Source organism: Garra rufa, chromosome 18 (genome assembly GCF_049309525.1).
Source record: "Garra rufa chromosome 18, GarRuf1.0, whole genome shotgun sequence".
Classification (NCBI taxonomy): Eukaryota; Metazoa; Chordata; class Actinopteri; order Cypriniformes; family Cyprinidae; genus Garra; species Garra rufa.
In genome coordinates, this window is record NC_133378.1 from 20,151,103 (window position 1) to 20,168,865 (window position 17,763).

Sequence of the window (17,763 nt, forward strand, 5' to 3'; positions counted from 1 at the left end):
CGAGTTCGGAAACATTATTTTAAGGTAAAAAAAAACTCTTTAGTGTTGCTTTAATATTTGCAGCATGGAATAAATATGAAAAAAAATATTTGAATGCATTTAAAAAAAAATAATAATAATAAACACGATGTCTCATAAAATCAATCAATCAGAGTTAAAAAAAAGTCAATAAAACATCTTGAAGTCATAATATTAGTAATATAACATTTAGCCTACCTCAGAAAAGCCAACAAGCCTATGACTTTGCCAACATTGTTTTATTTTTCTCATAAAACAGCCAGTTAACTGAGTTGAAGCCTACTTTTAATTGCTGTTTTTCATGTTAAATGTGAAGATAGGTGGAATTTTCACATTTTACACTTTACGCAATATAACATGATTTTATTACATGAATTCTTTCGTTTTAAAACTGTAATTCAAAGAATTCTGTAGATATATTTATTGTGTTTGTGAGGCAAATATTTGAGTTTCAGATCATTTTTGTGAAGCGCTTTTCCTCAAGACTACAAAAAGCATAACTTGTGTTGATATTGTGAGTGCACACAAATAAAAGTAGACAATTTTGCAGTTCCGAATGATGTATTACTCTTACCTTTATCGGTAAAAATGGAGGCGTATTTTAGGGCTGGGCCCGTGCAGGACTCTATTCGTTCCCTTGGATTCGTTCCCCTTGGCTCGGCAGGCCCCCATCTGCCCGGGCCCATATGCACCTGCATACCCAGACGCTACACCCCCTGTTTACAGCAGTTTAACACAAGACAGCAACATAAAACATGAACAAAAATGACAGGGTATGAATACTTTCGCAAAGGCACTGCATATTAGCAACAAACAGTCTAACAATCGCACAGAGGATGTACAAGAAATTACTCAGGGATATAACTGCTATATATTTTTATAAGTATTATTGATATTTTTTACTCGTGAGAAGAAACACGATGTACATCAATGTACATGATACAAAACCAATGACTTTATATGGACAATGTAACTCATTTTACTTCATTTAAAGTTTCTCTAGACAGATATTCAGCCTATTATAGAAACTAATTTCTCAACAGACAACAAATGTATGTGTTTCTCATTAGAAAACGAGTGTTAATAAAGTACCAAGCAATATCTGTTTTCAAAGAAAAAGGGCAAGCAGAAAATCTATACAACAAAACTTCTGTGCCACGATTCAGTGTCTCTTACATTCAAGCAAACTCAGTGTCTTCATCGTAATAGATTTAGTATTTTACAAGCAAATTTCTAACAACAAGAAAGTAGAATACTGCTCAGCCTTACAAGACACATGTGAACATCTGCATTGCATTTGATTCCAGAATAAAAATAGGTTAACATAGTGTCGTTATAGCAGTAGCCCTTTATTAAAACAACATTTGGCAGTTTGGCATCGTCTTGTAGGTTTGTTGGCAAAAACTGTAGCAGCCTGGGAAAAGAGTCAAATGACAGATCCTTTCAGACAGTAGTGAAGTTTTAGAAACAGCAGCAGTCCAGCTGTTGGGCTTTCCTTCCTGTGAGCGATTATTGACAGGTGTTGTAGATCTGAATCTGCTTATTGATTGCATTCAGGATTGCCTTCATTTTATCTTCCAGGCCATCCAGCTGCCTGGCTTTTCCTTCCAACACCTTCTGGTTTTCCTCATAGTCTTTTTCAAGGTCTGTGGATGCAAAACAACAACAAAACCAGGTCAGAATTAGGAAATAAAACAATGACTGCCTTCCAAGTTATACTGATCTCCACAAGAGGGCACTTTATGTTTTTCAGTTACTTGACAGGTACTCTACAGAATTGTGTTCTTATAACATAAAATAATAATATTTATAATATAGTTAGAATATTAATGAGAACAAATAATATCGATTTTTGTTGTTTAGATTTTATAAATGTATGTATTGCCTTATTTTATTTATTTATTTATTCATTCATTTTACATTCGTTTTGTTTTTTATGTAATACAACAATTCCTTCATTTCTGATCTGGTGGTTACATGCTAACATAAGAGGGATAATAAATATTTATTATTATATTAGGGCAGCTATGTGCTGTAAACTGTCCTAAATTCAAAATAAAAGGAATATTATATATATTTATATATAATTATTAGATGATTAATCAAAATGTATTTTGCAACATAAAAATATATTTATAATTTTTTTTTTATTTATTTAAATGATAACATAGATAGCATAGAAGATAACATTTATGAATTAATTTATTGTTATATTATGCCAACTCATATGTACTGTACGTCTCTGGGATGTTTTTACTTTCCAAATATATATAATTATATAATTATAATCTTATTTATTATTACACAAATTGTGTTTATGTATTTTATATATTTAAATGATGATATAAATAATAAAATAATTTGTTTTTGTTATATTATGCCACCTTTGTACTATACATCTCTGTGATGTTTCTACATTCTACATTATAATATTATTTATTTACTACACAAAATTATGTATTTTATATATTTAAGTGATAATATTAATAATAATAATAATATAATAATTATTTTTAACATTTATTTGCTAATTTATTGTTATATCACGCCAGCTCTGTACTGTACATCTCTGTGATATACATTCAAAATATGATTATATAATTATAATATTATCTATATATTGCACAAAGTTATGTTTTTCATGTATTTTATATATTTAAATGATATTATAAATAATACATTTATATTTATTTTTAAATATTTATTTGTCCATCTCTGTGATGTTTCAAAATTCAAAAAATCATAATAGTATAGTATAATTTTATTATTGAACAAAATGTTTTTTTTTTAAATATATAAATGAAAATAATAAATATTATTTATTTATTCCATTTTTCCCCCAATACGTTTAGATGTCATTAAAGCAAAATTTGGAACAAAAAAAAACAAACACTATGAAATACTAATTCATGTTAATTTTTCAATTCAACTTACTTGAACTTGCATGCTGATCATATAAAATGTTTAAAATAATTAAATTAGAAACAAATGCTAAATTTCCACTACTGGTCTCCGACTTTTCTGACAAAACTGTACAGGTGCTTTGAAACAATTTATGTAATTGAACTATTAAACTAATATACCTCCTCCGGTTCTCTGCGTGTCTGTCACACACTTACCTGCCAGCCTCTGCAGTTTATCCTGTGCGTCTCTTAGCAGCTCCTTGGCTTCATCTCTCAGGCGCTCTGCTTTCTGCTTAGCGTCCTGCATTGTCTTCGCCTTATTGTCCATCAGACCCTGAACAGTACGGTACTTATCGGACAGCTCGCCGTCTAAGATCTAAAACAGACAATAAATTCATTAAATTCTGGTCAACAAAACACTCTGTGACAGAGATGACCGTCACACACCTCTTTAGCTTCATTGGCCTTGTCCCGGGCCATGGTGGCCGTCTCCTCTGCCCGTGCTGCCTCCAGGCTGTTGTTGGCTCGTTTGGTCTTTAAGGCCTCTATTTGGCGTCCCAGATCTCCCAGTCTGTCCATAGCATCATTAAGATCTCTCTCACGAGCTGTGGTCTCTGACTGGATCTTTAAAAAGATAGTAAGATCACTTTGTGGTCAAAACTGATCAATTTAGTAGCATAAAAATTCAAGGTAATTCAAATTAAAGGTGTTTTACCTGTGCTAGTCGGTTCTGAGTTAAGCCAATGTCATTTCTAGCTTTCTCAATGGCCTTTTCTGCAGCTGCTTGAGCTCTGCCGGCATCGTTCAGGGCCTTTTTCACACTCTCAGCTGTGTTCTTCACACCCTCCGCCTTATTCCTGGAGTGAAAGAATACGGTTTGTGATGATATTAACAAAGTGATGTATGAAAACAGTGCACAAAACCAGATGTGCAGATAGTCACCTGGCCTTCTTGGCATCCAGTAGCAGCTGTTCTGCTTTGCGGACGTCATTCTGAGTCTGTTCCAGAATGGCATCCACATTGGACAGGCTCTTTACACGGTCTTTAATCTCATCTGCGAGGTGTAGAATCTGCTTGGGAGAAGCTGGGATTGACAGCTCCAGCACCCGATTGGCCACCGCCTCAATGCTGTCCGGATCTGCCCCCTCCTCTGCAAATATTCAACAGGATATGTAGATAGTGACCAAAGTGTGAGCATTAAAAGGTTTTCAGTTTTCAAACAAGTCTTGGACAGGATTGAACCTAGGCTTCAGCAAATTAAATGAGCTCAAAAGAATTCAAAATGTTGAAATGAAAAAATGAGAGAGGGAATATAATATATGGAATGTTATTCAAATGTTTGAAAATTACATTATTGATATTTGGTAAAGAAACATGGCATATTATGCATTTTAAATATTTTATTTATTGGCTTTTTATTCATTTTTATTCTCTGATATAATATAATATAATATAATGTAATATAATATAATGAAAAAGTGCTTGGGAGAAAAAATGGATAATAAAAAATGTAAAAAATATGACAAGCAGTTTGGAAAAAGTATGTATAATATAATATAATATAATATAATAGGAAAAGTGGTTGGGAGAAAGAATGGATAATAAAAAAATAAAAATAAATAAGTAATAATAGAAAATTTAATTAGTATAATATACTAATTTAATAATATAATATAATATAATATAATGGATTGGAGAAAAAAGGATAACAAAAAATGTTTAAAAAATAAGAGATATTAAGGATAATATAATATAATATAATTGGAAAAGTGGCTGGGAGAAAGAATGATTTTAAAAAACAAAGATGTAAAAAAAATAAGACACACAGTTTGGAGAAATTAAGGATAATGTAATATAATAAATATAATATAATATAATAGGACAATTTTTTGATAATAAAAAAACAAACAAGACAAGCATAAATAAGATATATAATATAATTTCTTAAATATTTTAAAATTAGCACATACAATTCAGCAGTCCCTTTGTCCAATTCAGCAGTTAATTTGTAAACAGTGGTAAAAATTAGAGAGAAAATATGAATTTATTTATTTTTATTTAACAGTTTAATTTTATTTTCTTATTCCTGTAGTTAATATTTATTCTCCTAATAAAAAATATAATAAAATAAAAAAGTTGTTTGGGGAAAGAATAGATAATAACAAATGATAAAATGTTAAAATGTAAAATGTTAAAATAAGACAAGCAGTTTGAAGAAATTAAGGATAATTAATATAATGTAATATAATATAATATTCATGTTTATTATCCTAATAAAATAAAATTTAGTTAAAATGTTAAATGTTAAAATAAGACAAGCAGTTTGTAAAAATTATAATATAATATTATATAATATAATATAATATATAAAAACTCACGCATGAGGAATTCACGAATTTGTTTGATGAGGTCCCTCAGGTCGTCATTAGAATTATCCACCTTATTTTTGGCATCACTAGCTTTTTCCAAAGCTGCCTGGGCTTTATCCTTTGCTTCTTGAGCCTTGCCCTTAGCATCTGCCACCTTAATGACGCCATCAAGACAATATGAGATGCTGATAAAAGACTGAAGACTTTCAGGAGAATGTTAAGTAATAAAAGTAATTGACTGTATTCATGAATGCTGTATTTATGGTAGTCATTGGTCAAAATAGTTCAAGTGTGTTTCTACCTGCTTAAAAAGCTCCTCCACTACTCCCATAGCTTTATCCAACTCTTTTTCTGCATGCTTGGATCTATCCAGGGCATTGTTGGCCACTGCAATGGCTCCATTGCAATTCAGGCCACCGCAGTGGCGCTTGCCCTCATCATCACGACAACCAGCGCCACCACAAGGACTGTCCACACATGGAGCATCACCCGGTGCTCCACATACCTACAAAAACAATCAAACAAGAGCTCTAAAGTAAAATAAAATAATACAGGAATTCAAGCACTTTAAGGCATTGAAGCAAATATGGAAAAATACGTATTGTTTAACAAGCCTGTGACCACCTAAATCAATAATTAAAAAAAAGACTAATACAGGTTATTTTGCTGTAGAAATATGATTTTTTTTAACATTTATGACTGTTATTGCATCAGCTGTTGTTCGATCTCCTTACAAAGTTCATGCTTGTTTAGAATCACCTGTCACATGTGCTCACCAGGCTTTGTGAAGTTTTGAGTTTTCCTTTAGGCTTTATAGGATTTTGGGTAAATTCAGACAGGCCCATTTTCTAAACTACCCTATTATAAGCTCCTAAAGGGTAAATTATTTTTTTTTTTGATAATTATTGATCTAGAGAGTCCTGAGTATTGTACTTAAGGCTCAATCCCAATTCTACCCCTTACCCCTACACTTAGCCCTACCCCTCCGTTTGGCGCGTTCACGTGAAGGGGTAGGGGTGTCTCATTTCTCTTTTGGTTGGAGGGGTAGGGGTAAGGGGAAGGGCCAGATAGCCCTCCAAACGAAGATTTTTCAGGACCTCACTTCAAACGAAGGGCTAAGAGAAATTTCCAACATGGCTGCTCACTCGAGCAAGCAGACTCGTAAATATAAGTAATTTTTGCCTTTAATAAGGATTTTGATGACAATGTTTCATTATATGTATATTACCTTCAATCTTGTGTTTGTGTTTATGGTGTTGTTTTGTAAATAAACGTTTGCAAAAAAATCGCTAAAGTTTGCTAGCAGACAGCACTGATTGCACGATATTACAAAATATATTTTTATGTCATATACACTTGACTGCATGTTAGAAACATGAAAGACCAGTGGCACGGCAATTTGCAACGGTGGTGTAGTGGAGGGTGTACGCAGGAATACGGTGTATACACACTTCCACTTTTTAAATCCCCTCTGATGCGCATTATTCAGTAGTGTCCTGCATTCGCCAAAATCATGGCAGTCCACCACATCCATTTTTACGATCAGAAATTTCTTAAACCAGTGAACCCCTGTAAACATTTTAGTCCAATGATCCAGAAAACGAACGCGTTCAAATAGAAAGTTGAAAACGAAATTCACAAATGAAGCATATATACTTCTCCCGGCACCACTACACTGGTTAGCAATTTGCCGCGCATGTGATAACGCATTGTTTGTTTTGCTTACGGCCACATGTGAATGAACGGTGCGTACACCGTACATTTGTACTTTTTGCAACTTGACAACATTTTGACATCTTGGAATGAGTGATAAACATCTGCGCATGTCCTCTGACGTAACATTAGGAACTAGCGACAACGTATGATGACGTATAACAGTGTTGCAGTGGTGTCCCATTTCTTAGGGGAAATATTTTAGCCCTTCCCCTTTACACTTTGTTTCAAGGGACAAGGGGAAGGGGCGAGGGGTAGGCGAAGGGGTAGAAAATAGAATTGGGATTGGGCCTAAGTGTTTTTTTTTTCAGATTAAGCAAAAAACCTAGGACTAGTTTGCAAAAGTAGGTTTTTCACATCTTCTCAATCATTTAACAAACAATTTGATTGACAGCAGTGGTTCTAGAGGCAAAGTTGTTTGGAATGAGGAGTTCTGTCGTATGATATGAATATCGTGTGTATGTGTGAAAAAACGTGCAATGTACAATCGTTTATGCCCTTGAAAAATGCAATATCGACCCCCAGTGACCGATATCTTTCAAATTTCTCTCAGACCTTTGTGGCTGTGAGAACAGGCCCACCGAGTTTCTTTCCTACCAAGTTTTCGGCCTCCGTTAACCTTTTAAACAGGTGCACAAAATTTGTCGGCCAGTGGCGGCCATGTTTTTTGAGATATACAAATATCCTTATATACACTCTTAGCACTTTGGACCAAGACCGTGCACAGCAATTTCAATGTTGAAAGGACAAAAGGTTGCACAGTTATATTTTAATGTGTTTCCCCTTTAATAGTGCCCCAAGCTCCATTATTTTTTTTTTTCCAGTGACCTATTGTTACCAACGCGGTCTCTGTGGCTCCCTCCGATCGCCGTCAGCGGGAACTCTCTCCGGAATTTTGACTACATTTCCCATAACCCCGTACCTGAGACTCACTTCCGGTTCCGGGTCGCTCGGGTCACTTCCTCCCGGCAGCCATATTTAAACCCGCTTCGCGGGCTTCTCCCTGCGAAGTTTTGTATAGCCAATCTATCAATCCTGAGCGTTTTTCCCAGTGTTTTCTTGTCTCTTTGTTGCCAACCGGACTGTTATTCTCACCTTGTGATTATTGCTGCCTGCCTTTCGACTTTTGCCTGGAATATTGACTACGCTTTCGGATTATCTCTGCTGCTTCTGTTTGCTGTTGTTTTGAACCTTGCCTGCCTGACCTTGTTTAATAAACTACTGTTGCACATGGATCCTCAGCCTCCGTCTCCGTCATTGGACGGGTTACAGAAAACTTCGCCAGTAATGGATCCAGCAACTGCATCTGCCCCGGAAACAGCGTCTGCTACCGTGCAGCAGCTCACCACGGAGCTCACCGCTCAGGCTACCGCTCTCTACAATCAGCAGCAACAGCTGAATCGCCTCACCGATCTAACTGGTCAACTGGTAAGAGCCTTGCAAGGTTTACAACTACCACCCACTGCACCTCCGACTTTACCACCACCCATAGCCCCCTCTGCTACGGCCAGCCCACGGTTGGCTTTTCCTGAAAAGTTTGATGGGACACCCACTAAATGCAAAGGCTTTTTATTGCAGTGCTCTCTATTTGTCAGCCAGCAACCTCACTTATACCCCAGTGATGACAGCAAAATTGCCTTTGTGTGTTCGCTGCTTTCTGGAAGGGCTTTGGATTGGGCTACGGCCGTGTGGCACCTGGACACTCCCACGTTTCCATCATTTGCCGCCTTCCTACAGCGGTTCAAGGAGGTATTTCAGCCGAGCTCGGAGTGTGGAGATGCAGGGGAGCAGATCATGGCTCTTCGACAGGGAAGGAGGACCGCTGCCGATTATGCGCTGAGTTTTCGCACCCTCGCGGCTCAGAGTGGGTGGAATGACGAGCCGCTCAAGGTACACTACCGCAGGGGTTTGCATCCAGACTTACAAATGGAGCTGGCTTGTCGTGACGAGGGCCTTAATCTGGACCAATATATTGATCTCTCGTTACGGGTGGACAATATCATGAGGGCTCGCAAACCTACCCGCTCGCTCACCTCGGCACCACTCTTCACACCTGCCACGGAGGCAAACCCTGAGCCTATGCAACTCGGAGCCACCAAACTAACTCTGGAGGAGAGGGAGAGAAGGCTGCGCGGGAATTTGTGTCTGTACTGTGGACAAGCGGGACACATACGAGCTAACTGCCCAACATGTCCTCCACGCCAGCCATCCTCAGTGAGTAATTTTGCTACTTCTTTAAACTGTTGTCAAGTACCCGTTACACTCACCTTTGCTAATAGAGTGGTCGCTACTACAGCCTTAATTGACTCTGGAGCGGCTGGGAATTTTATTGATTCTGAATTCGTGGCAACTAATCACCTTCCCACTCTCTCTTGCCCTTCACATGTCTCAGTGGCCGCCATCGACGGGCGACCGCTAGGAACTGGAAAGGTCTCCCGCACCACTAACGATCTCACTCTGCACATCACCCCAGGACACCAGGAAACCATCCGGTTCTTCGTCATTTCATCTTCACAAACACCCGTCATCCTAAGCTACCCCTGGCTGACTCTACACTGTCCCTCCATCGATTGGTCCAGGCGCACCATCCGTCAATGGTCTCCCTACTGTCAGCAGCACTGTCAGCAAACTAAACCAGGCCCACTCCCCGAAGCTAGTCTCTCTCGGTCCTCCGTACCAGCCGTGTATCAGGACTTACTAGAAGCCTTCAGTCGCACACAGGCCACCCGATTACCTCCACACCGACCAGGCGACTGTGCCATCGATCTCATGCCCGGCACTTCACCTCCACGAGGAAGGATTTTCCCATTATCCCAAGCCGAGTCGGAGGCCATGACCTCATACATCCAGGAGGAGCTAGCTAAGGGATTCATCACCCCTTCGACTTCACCAGCCTCAGCCGGCTTCTTCTTCGTCAAGAAAAAGGATGGAGGGCTTCGACCCTGTATTGATTATCGTGGACTCAATGAGGTGACAGTGAAGTATCGCTACCCACTCCCACTCGTGCCAGCCGCCTTGGAGCAGTTACGTGCGGCCAAAGTTTTCACCAAACTAGACTTACGTTCCGCCTACAACTTGATAAGGATCAAAGCGGGGGACGAGTGGAAGACGGCCTTCTCCACCACATCAGGCCACTATGAATATCGGGTGATGCCCTTCGGTCTGGCCAACAGCCCCTCATATTTCCAGGCTTTCATTAATGAGGTCTTCCGAGACATGCTAAATCGGTGGGTGGTGGTCTACATTGATGATATCCTCATTTTCTCTGACTCTCTTCCTGAACACATCCAGCACGTCCGAGCGGTACTTAAACGTCTCATCTCACACCAGTTATACGCCAAGGAGGAGAAGTGTGAGTTTCACCTTGACAAAGTATCTTTTCTTGGATATATCATCAGCTCTGAGGGAGTGGCAATGGATGAGAAGAAGGTTAAGGCTGTTCTTCAGTGGCCACGCCCTAACACTCTAAAGGAACTTCAACGTTTCCTGGGCTTTGCTAATTTCTACCGCCGCTTCATTCGTCACTTTAGTACTGTGGCAGCCCCCCTAACCGCCATGGTGAAGAAGGGAGCAACCTGTCTCTCCTGGTCACACGAAGCTCTGCAGGCCTTTGATGACCTCCGCCAAAGATTCACCACAGCTCCTATCCTTCATCACCCAGACCCAGACCTCCCGTTCACTGTGGAGGTGGATGCTTCCAGCACCGGAGTAGGGGCTGTTCTTTCGCAACGGCAGGGGAGCCCACCAAAGATGTTCCCGTGTGCTTACTATTCCCACAAGCTTACACCCACCGAACAAAACTATGATGTCGGCAACCGAGAATTATTGGCCATCAAACTAGCTTTAGAGGAGTGGCGACACTGGCTTGAGGGCGCTAAATATCCTTTCACCGTATTAACCGATCACAAGAACCTGGAGTACCTTCGTTCGGCTAAGGTATTGAACCATCGTCAGGCTAGATGGGCGTTGTATTTTACTCGATTCGATTTCCAAGTCTCCTATCGCCCAGGCTCACAGAATACTTCATGAATCACGCGTTCACGAACCCAGGCAGCCCACATCACTACCAGAGTCCATCCTTCCTTCCACCATGATTATCGCTCCAGTTGCATGGGACATAATGACTGAGATTACGGAGGCCCAAGCTAGGGATCCCACTCCCCCCGACTGTCCCGTCAACCTCACGTATGTGCCTCTCAGCCTCCGGCCTCAGCTTCTCACCCAGGTTCACTCCACTCCGAGCTCAGGACACCCAGGCATTGAGGCCACCTTGCAACTACTCGAAATTACGACCTATGCTATCAATGTCAAATGCTGAAACATTAATTCATGCGTTCATGACCTCAAGGATAGATTATTGTAATGCTTTATTGGGTGGTTGTTCTGCACGCTTAATAAACAAACTCCAGCTGGTCCAAAATGCAGCAGCTAGAGTTCTTACTAGAACCAGAAAGTATGACCATATTAGCCCGGTTCTGTCAGCACTGCATTGGCTCCCTATTAAACATCGTATAGATTTTAAAATCTTGCTAATTACTTATAAAGCCCTCAATGGTTTAGCTCCTCAGTACTTGAACGAGCTCCTATCGTATTATAGTCCTTCACGTCCGCTGCGTTCTCAAAATTCTGGCAATCTGATAATACCTAGAATATCAAAATCAACTGCCGGCGGCAGATCATTTTCTTATCTAGCGCCTAAACTCTGGAACAATCTACCTAACACTGTTCGGGAGGCAGACACACTCTGTCAGTTTAAATCTAGATTAAAGACACATCTCTTTAACCTGGCTTACACATAAAATCATTAACACATTCCTATAATTCAAATCCGTTAAAGGATTGTTAGGCTGCATTAATTAGGTCAACCGGAACCGAAAACACCTCCCATAACACCTGATGCACTCGTTGCATCGTAAAAAGAATGGCATCTACGCTAATATTAGTCTGTTTCATTCTTATTCCGAGGTCACCGTAGCCTCCAGACCCAGCCTGTATCCAGATCAGATGGTCACTGCAGTCCCCCGGATCCAGTCCGTACCCAGCTTAGATCATGGATCACCACCTGGAGATGACTTCAATAGCCGTGGATGTCAACCAGATGAGCTCCAAGGCGGATCATCAATAAAGACCTCGCCAACCTTGACGGCCATCGGCGCTACACCACAGGATCCTGATGAGTTCTCTACAATCAGACATTGGTACAAACTGTTGTTTGGTCTGGCCAGAGGAGAACTGGTCCCCCGACTGAGCCTGGTTTCTCCCAAGGTTTTTTTCTCCATTTCTGTCACCTGTGGAGTTTTGGTTCCTTGCCGCTGTCGCCTCTGGCTTGCTTAGTTGGGGACACTTTCCAGCGATATCGTATACTATTTGAACTGAACTGACGATGATATCACTGAATTCATTGATGAACTGCCTTTAACTGAAAATTGATTGTTACAATAATGCGTTACTTACACACTATTGTGCTGTTTAAATACTGTGCAGTTGCTTTGACACAATCTGTATTGTAAAAGGCGCTATATAAATAAAGGTGACTTGACTTGACTTGACTTGACTTGACTCAGCAACAGGTTTTGGTGGTCTACCATTCGCCAGGACACCATCCAGTTTGTCCAGAGGTGCGTCACTTGCAACATCTCTAAGACTCCTCGCCGCCTACCCGCCGGCCTACTCCAACCCCTACCGTTACCCCAACGTCCCTGGTCGCATATTGCCGTGGACTTTATCACTGACTTACCTCCCTCCCAGGGTTACACCACCATTCTAACCGTGGTAGACCGATTCTCTAAGGGATGCCGTTTCATACCACTATCAAAGCTTCCCACTGCCATGGAAACTGCCGAGCTCCTTTGTCAATGGGTGTTCAGAATCTACGGACTGCCTGACGATATAGTTTCTGATCGAGGACCCCAATTCACCTCACGCCTTTGGAAGGATTTTTTCAAACTTCTCAACGTCAATGTAAGCCTAACATCTGGCTATCACCCGGAGGCCAACGGCCAGGCTGAGAGGCTGAACCAGGAGTTGATTCGCTTTCTCCGCTCATACTGCCACGACCACCAGGCAGATTGGAGTCGTTTCCTGTTCTGGGCCGAATACGCCCAGAATTCCCTACGCAAACCTGCTACTAACCTCACTCCATTCCAATGTACTCTAGGCTATCAACCACCACTATTCCCCTGGTCCGGTGAACCCTCTGATCTTCCAGCAATCAACTCCTGGTTCCAACTCAGCGAGGATACCTGGAACCGCGCCCATGTTCATCTGCAGGGAGCAGTCCGGCGCACTCGGGTTCAGGCCAATCGCAGACGTCGCGCCAATCCACAGTACGAACCTGGCCAGTGGGTCTGGTTATCCACCCGGGACCTGCGACTCCATCTACCCTCCAAGAAATTGAGCCCCAGGTACGTGGGTCCCTTTAAGATCATAAGACAAATTACACCAGTTTCCTTCCGTTTACAATTACCCTCCCAATATTGTATCTCACCCACCTTTCATGTTTCTCTGTTGAAGCCCGCTGACCCCCCGGCCGGAGTGGAGAACCTAGACGAGACCGCACCCCAGGGACCTCCCCCCGTGGAGATCGACGGCGAGGAGGTATATCGGGTCAACATCATCCTGGACTCCCGACGCCGGCGCGGCCAACTACAATATCTGGTCGACTGGGAGGGTTTTGGCCCAGAGGAAAGATCATGGGTCGCTGCCGGAGACATCCTGGACCCTTCTCTCACGAACGACTTTCATGCCAATCACCCAGATCGACCAGCACCCCGCGGAAGGGGTAGACCCCGGCGTCGGCTACCTCCTCGCGCCAGGAGTCGCTCGCAGGGGGGGGGGCTCTGTTACCAACGCGGTCTCTGTGGCTCCCTCCGATCGCCGTCAGCGGGAACTCTCTCCGGAATTTTGACTACATTTCCCATAACCCCGTACCTGAGACTCACTTCCGGTTCCGGGTCGCTCGGGTCACTTCCTCCCGGCGGCCATATTTAAACCCGCTTCGCGGGCTTCTCCCTGCGAAGTTTTGTATAGCCAATCTATCAATCCTGAGCGTTTTTCCCAGTGTTTTCTTGTCTCTTTGTTGCCAACCGGACTGTTATTCTCACCTTGTGATTATTGCTGCCTGACTTTCGACTTTTGCCTGGAATATTGACTACGCTTTCGGATTATCTCTGCTGCTTCTGTTTGCTGTTGTTTTGAACCTTGCCTGCCTGACCTTGTTTAATAAACTACTGTTGTACATGGATCCTCAGCCTCCGTCTCCGTCATTGGACGGGTTACACCTATCTCATTCCGTTCGGGAGTTATAGGCATTTTACTAAAAGTGGCCCTGCCCCTTTAGAAAGTTGTGGTGTCCCTTTGCGACAGTGAGTCGAAAGTTTTTTTTAACTTTTTTTGATACTTATTTATATTCACTCTCTAGAGAATCTTTCTGCACTGGTTTGGTTCCAATCAGGCGAAAAACCTAGGACTAGTTTGCAAATGTGGGTTTTTTAAAAAAAAAAGCGAAATAACCCAAAATTTCGCAAGGCTCACAATTGAATATGAGGTGTTCGTTTCCAACGTCGTAAAACACTTGAGCCTGCAATTGACGGTTTAGGACTTATGAATGATTTCATACTTTTGTTCGCTGTAGTGCCCCTGTCACATTGTAGGCAGTGTGAGTACTACCATCCCTCCAAGTAGTTTCAAGTCTCTACAACTTCGGGTTCTGTGACCATTCTAACAATTACAATAGGGTTTCAGCGCTACACGCTTGAACCCCTATAAATTATATATATCTTTAAAAATATTTTTTTTTTCAGTGGTTTACATTTTTTTTCAGGCATCTGTCAGAATTTGTGTTTGATCCAGCTTACCTTTTCATTGATTTTCTTCATGTCCAAATTCTGAGCTTTAGCATTTAAGTCTGTGAGCGTACGTTTGTTGGCAGCATTTTTGCGATTAAAATCGTCTCTCTTTTGGGCAATCAATCGCTCTGTTTTCTTGCGTGTGTCTGCCGATTGGCTCACTGTGCTGGGAATGTCAGTGGTAGATCTGTTGGCGCGGTGCTCCGCATCACGTGATTTGTTGTACGAGCCCCGGATACTGTCATATGCACCTGAAGAAAAATACCACAGGTTAAATAGTATGTTCTCCTTCTTCAACATCAAAGATCTGCCAATAGATTTTTCTCTGGGAGGTGATAATTAATAAATGTCACATTATTTTGTTTTGATATTTAGCATATAATGGGGCCACTGTAGGTGCATTTTTAGATACAGTAATCAGTAATGAGTTACTAACCCAAGAAGTTGGAGTTCTTGAGGAAGTCAAGTTGGCGGTTAAGCTGATCTGAGTTCAAGTTGAGTTCTTTTGCTTCTCTCTCAAGTGTACTCAAGGTATTACTGGCCTCATAGTTGCTGTCCTGCACGGCGGTCAAGTCTCCCTCCAGCTGGTTCAGTGTGTCCGTGGTCTCACCAATCTGAGCTCTGACAGACAGAAAGACAGCTAATGAACTGACCAAACTTATCGAGGGTGAAAAAAGTGAGAACAAAATTGTGAGAAAAATGGTAAAATCTAAAATTATATTCAAATTATATTTATGTGAAAGTATAAAGGTAAATCTGTTCTCAAAAGTACAAAAGTATTAAAGCATTTAAGAAAGAAAAACCTTTCCAAAATGAATAACAATGTTTAAAATTAAAAAGCTATTGAAAATGATTGATAAAGTCAAAATACATTGTCTAATTAAATTATCTAATTTCCTATTATTGTCTAATGTAATTAGTTATAGTAATTAATGTAATTTTGTTACAAAATGTTCTGAGGAAATTATTACTAGATTATTATTAGATTTCTATATAGTGGACTTCAATGGGAACCAACAGGTTGAAGGTCCAAATTGCAGTTTCAGTGCAGCTTCAAAGGGCTTTACAGCTGAGTAATAAAGATCTTATCTATCAAAATGATCTGTTATTTTCTGGAAATTTATATACTTTTTAACCACAAATGCTTGTTTTGTACTAGCTCTGCGGCCACAACTTCACGCATTACATAATCACGTTGGAAAGGTCACGCATTGTTAATTCTTCATTTGTGTAGTTTGATTCAAAATCGTCTGACATCATTCTTTTACCTTTTTTGTAAAGGCCATTTGACTTTCTTAGCATTTTTTTCTTTTGGGTCGGTACTTCGGCCTATGTCATGCATGACCTTTCCAATGTGACTATGTAATGCGTGAAGTCAAGCTAATGCAAGATGAGCATTTGTGTTTAAAAAAAAAAAAATTAGTAAGTCCTTTATTCCTCGACTAGGATCATGTAGAGCCCTTTGAAGCTGCATGGAAACTTAAATTCTGGAATGTTTTCCTAAAAAATCTTCATTCCTATCGAATAAAGAAAACAAGACATCAACATCTTGGATGACAAGGGGGTGAGTAAATTATCAGGAATTTTTTTTCTAGAAGTGAACCATTTCTTTAAGTAAAATTACTCAAGTAATTTTCTCCCTAACCTCTAACACTCTCAATTAGCCTAGAAAATCTTTTAAGCAATACACAAAAATGTAGGGTCTGCACATCCCTCTAACCAAACTGTACCTAAGATCCTCGATCATGCCCATCAAAGTGGTCACAGCCTCAGCAGTGGCATTGCGGGCATTCACAATGTCCCGCGCCTGCCCCAGCATGTCCTCCAACTCCTTAAATCTTCTCTCGAAAGCTCGGGTCAAGCCGGTAGTCTGAAGCTCCTTGGCTCGATCTGTGAGCGCTTTGGTTCTGGTTGCCAGATCCTGAACGATGCGATCCCAGTCCCCGAAGCACTGGTGGCAAGGCTTGCAATCAGGGAAGCTGCCAGAGAAACCACGGGCACATTGATCACAGCGGACCCCAGAAACTCCCTGCTGGCAAACGCAATGACCAGTCACACGGTTGCACTGAGATGATTCGATGCCTCGGGGGTCACAGTCACATGCTGTGGGGAGAGAAGTAACCAAATCCATCGGATTTGGGGAGTTAGGATTATTGTGAATAAAAAATGTGCTAATTAGAACATTCGAGCTGATAATGAACAGATTATATATATAAAGTGCTCTGGAAGTGTCATGGTACCTCGGCACAGTACTCTTGGGTCACCCCAGTGGTTCTCCTGGCAGTCTTTGCAGGTCTTCCCTCCAAACCCAACACGGCACTGGCACTGACCTGTGAACTATATGATTTTGGATTCAAAAAGAGGTTTAGCAATATTTAGGACTACTGCAGGCATGTTAAAACAGCTGTTTTATATTTGTATTATATTATATTATATTTTATTAAAATGTAATTTATTTCTGTGATCAAAGCTAAATTTTCAGCATCATTACTCTAGTCTTCAGTGTCACATGATCCTTCAGAAATCTTTCTACTATGTTGATTTGCTGTTCAAGAAACATTTGTATTATTATCAGTATTTAAAACAGTTGAATATATGTTTTTTTTTTCAGGATTCTTTGATGAATAGAAGGATTCAAAGGTCAGCATTTATCTGAAATAAAAAAGCTTTTGTAACATTGTACACTATACTGTTTAATAGCTTGGAAGCAGTATAAGTTTTTTATTTTTTGAAAAGAAGTTATAAAAATTAATAATAATAATAATAATAATAATAAATGTTTTTTAAACAGCAAATCAAAATATTACAAGGACTTCTAAAGGAACATGTGACTGGAGAAATGGTGCTAAAAATTCAGCTTTGAAATCACAGGAATAAATTACATTTTAAAATATATTCAAATAGAAAACAGTT

At 40.4% G+C, this 17,763-nt stretch overlaps 1 protein-coding gene across 2 annotated transcripts in view; it reads right to left on the reverse strand.

Annotated features, from left to right (window-relative positions):
* Window positions 1-877: 877 nt before the first annotated feature.
* lamb2 (laminin, beta 2 (laminin S)) overlaps window positions 878-17,763 on the reverse strand; it is a 58,007-nt gene continuing 41,121 nt past the window's right edge. For both annotated transcript variants that reach the window (XM_073822546.1, XM_073822545.1), the window contains 11 exons: window positions 17,091-17,187; window positions 16,581-16,953; window positions 15,287-15,471; window positions 14,860-15,101; window positions 5,592-5,795; window positions 5,300-5,444; window positions 3,864-4,071; window positions 3,637-3,778; window positions 3,369-3,545; window positions 3,138-3,297; window positions 878-1,664 (listed from right to left, as the gene is read on the reverse strand). In XM_073822546.1, coding sequence (XP_073678647.1) covers window positions 1,528-1,664; window positions 3,138-3,297; window positions 3,369-3,545; window positions 3,637-3,778; window positions 3,864-4,071; window positions 5,300-5,444; window positions 5,592-5,795; window positions 14,860-15,101; window positions 15,287-15,471; window positions 16,581-16,953; window positions 17,091-17,187 — 2,070 coding nt within the window. In that variant the 3' untranslated portion in view covers window positions 878-1,527. The remainder of the gene's footprint in view (window positions 1,665-3,137; window positions 3,298-3,368; window positions 3,546-3,636; window positions 3,779-3,863; window positions 4,072-5,299; window positions 5,445-5,591; window positions 5,796-14,859; window positions 15,102-15,286; window positions 15,472-16,580; window positions 16,954-17,090; window positions 17,188-17,763) is intronic.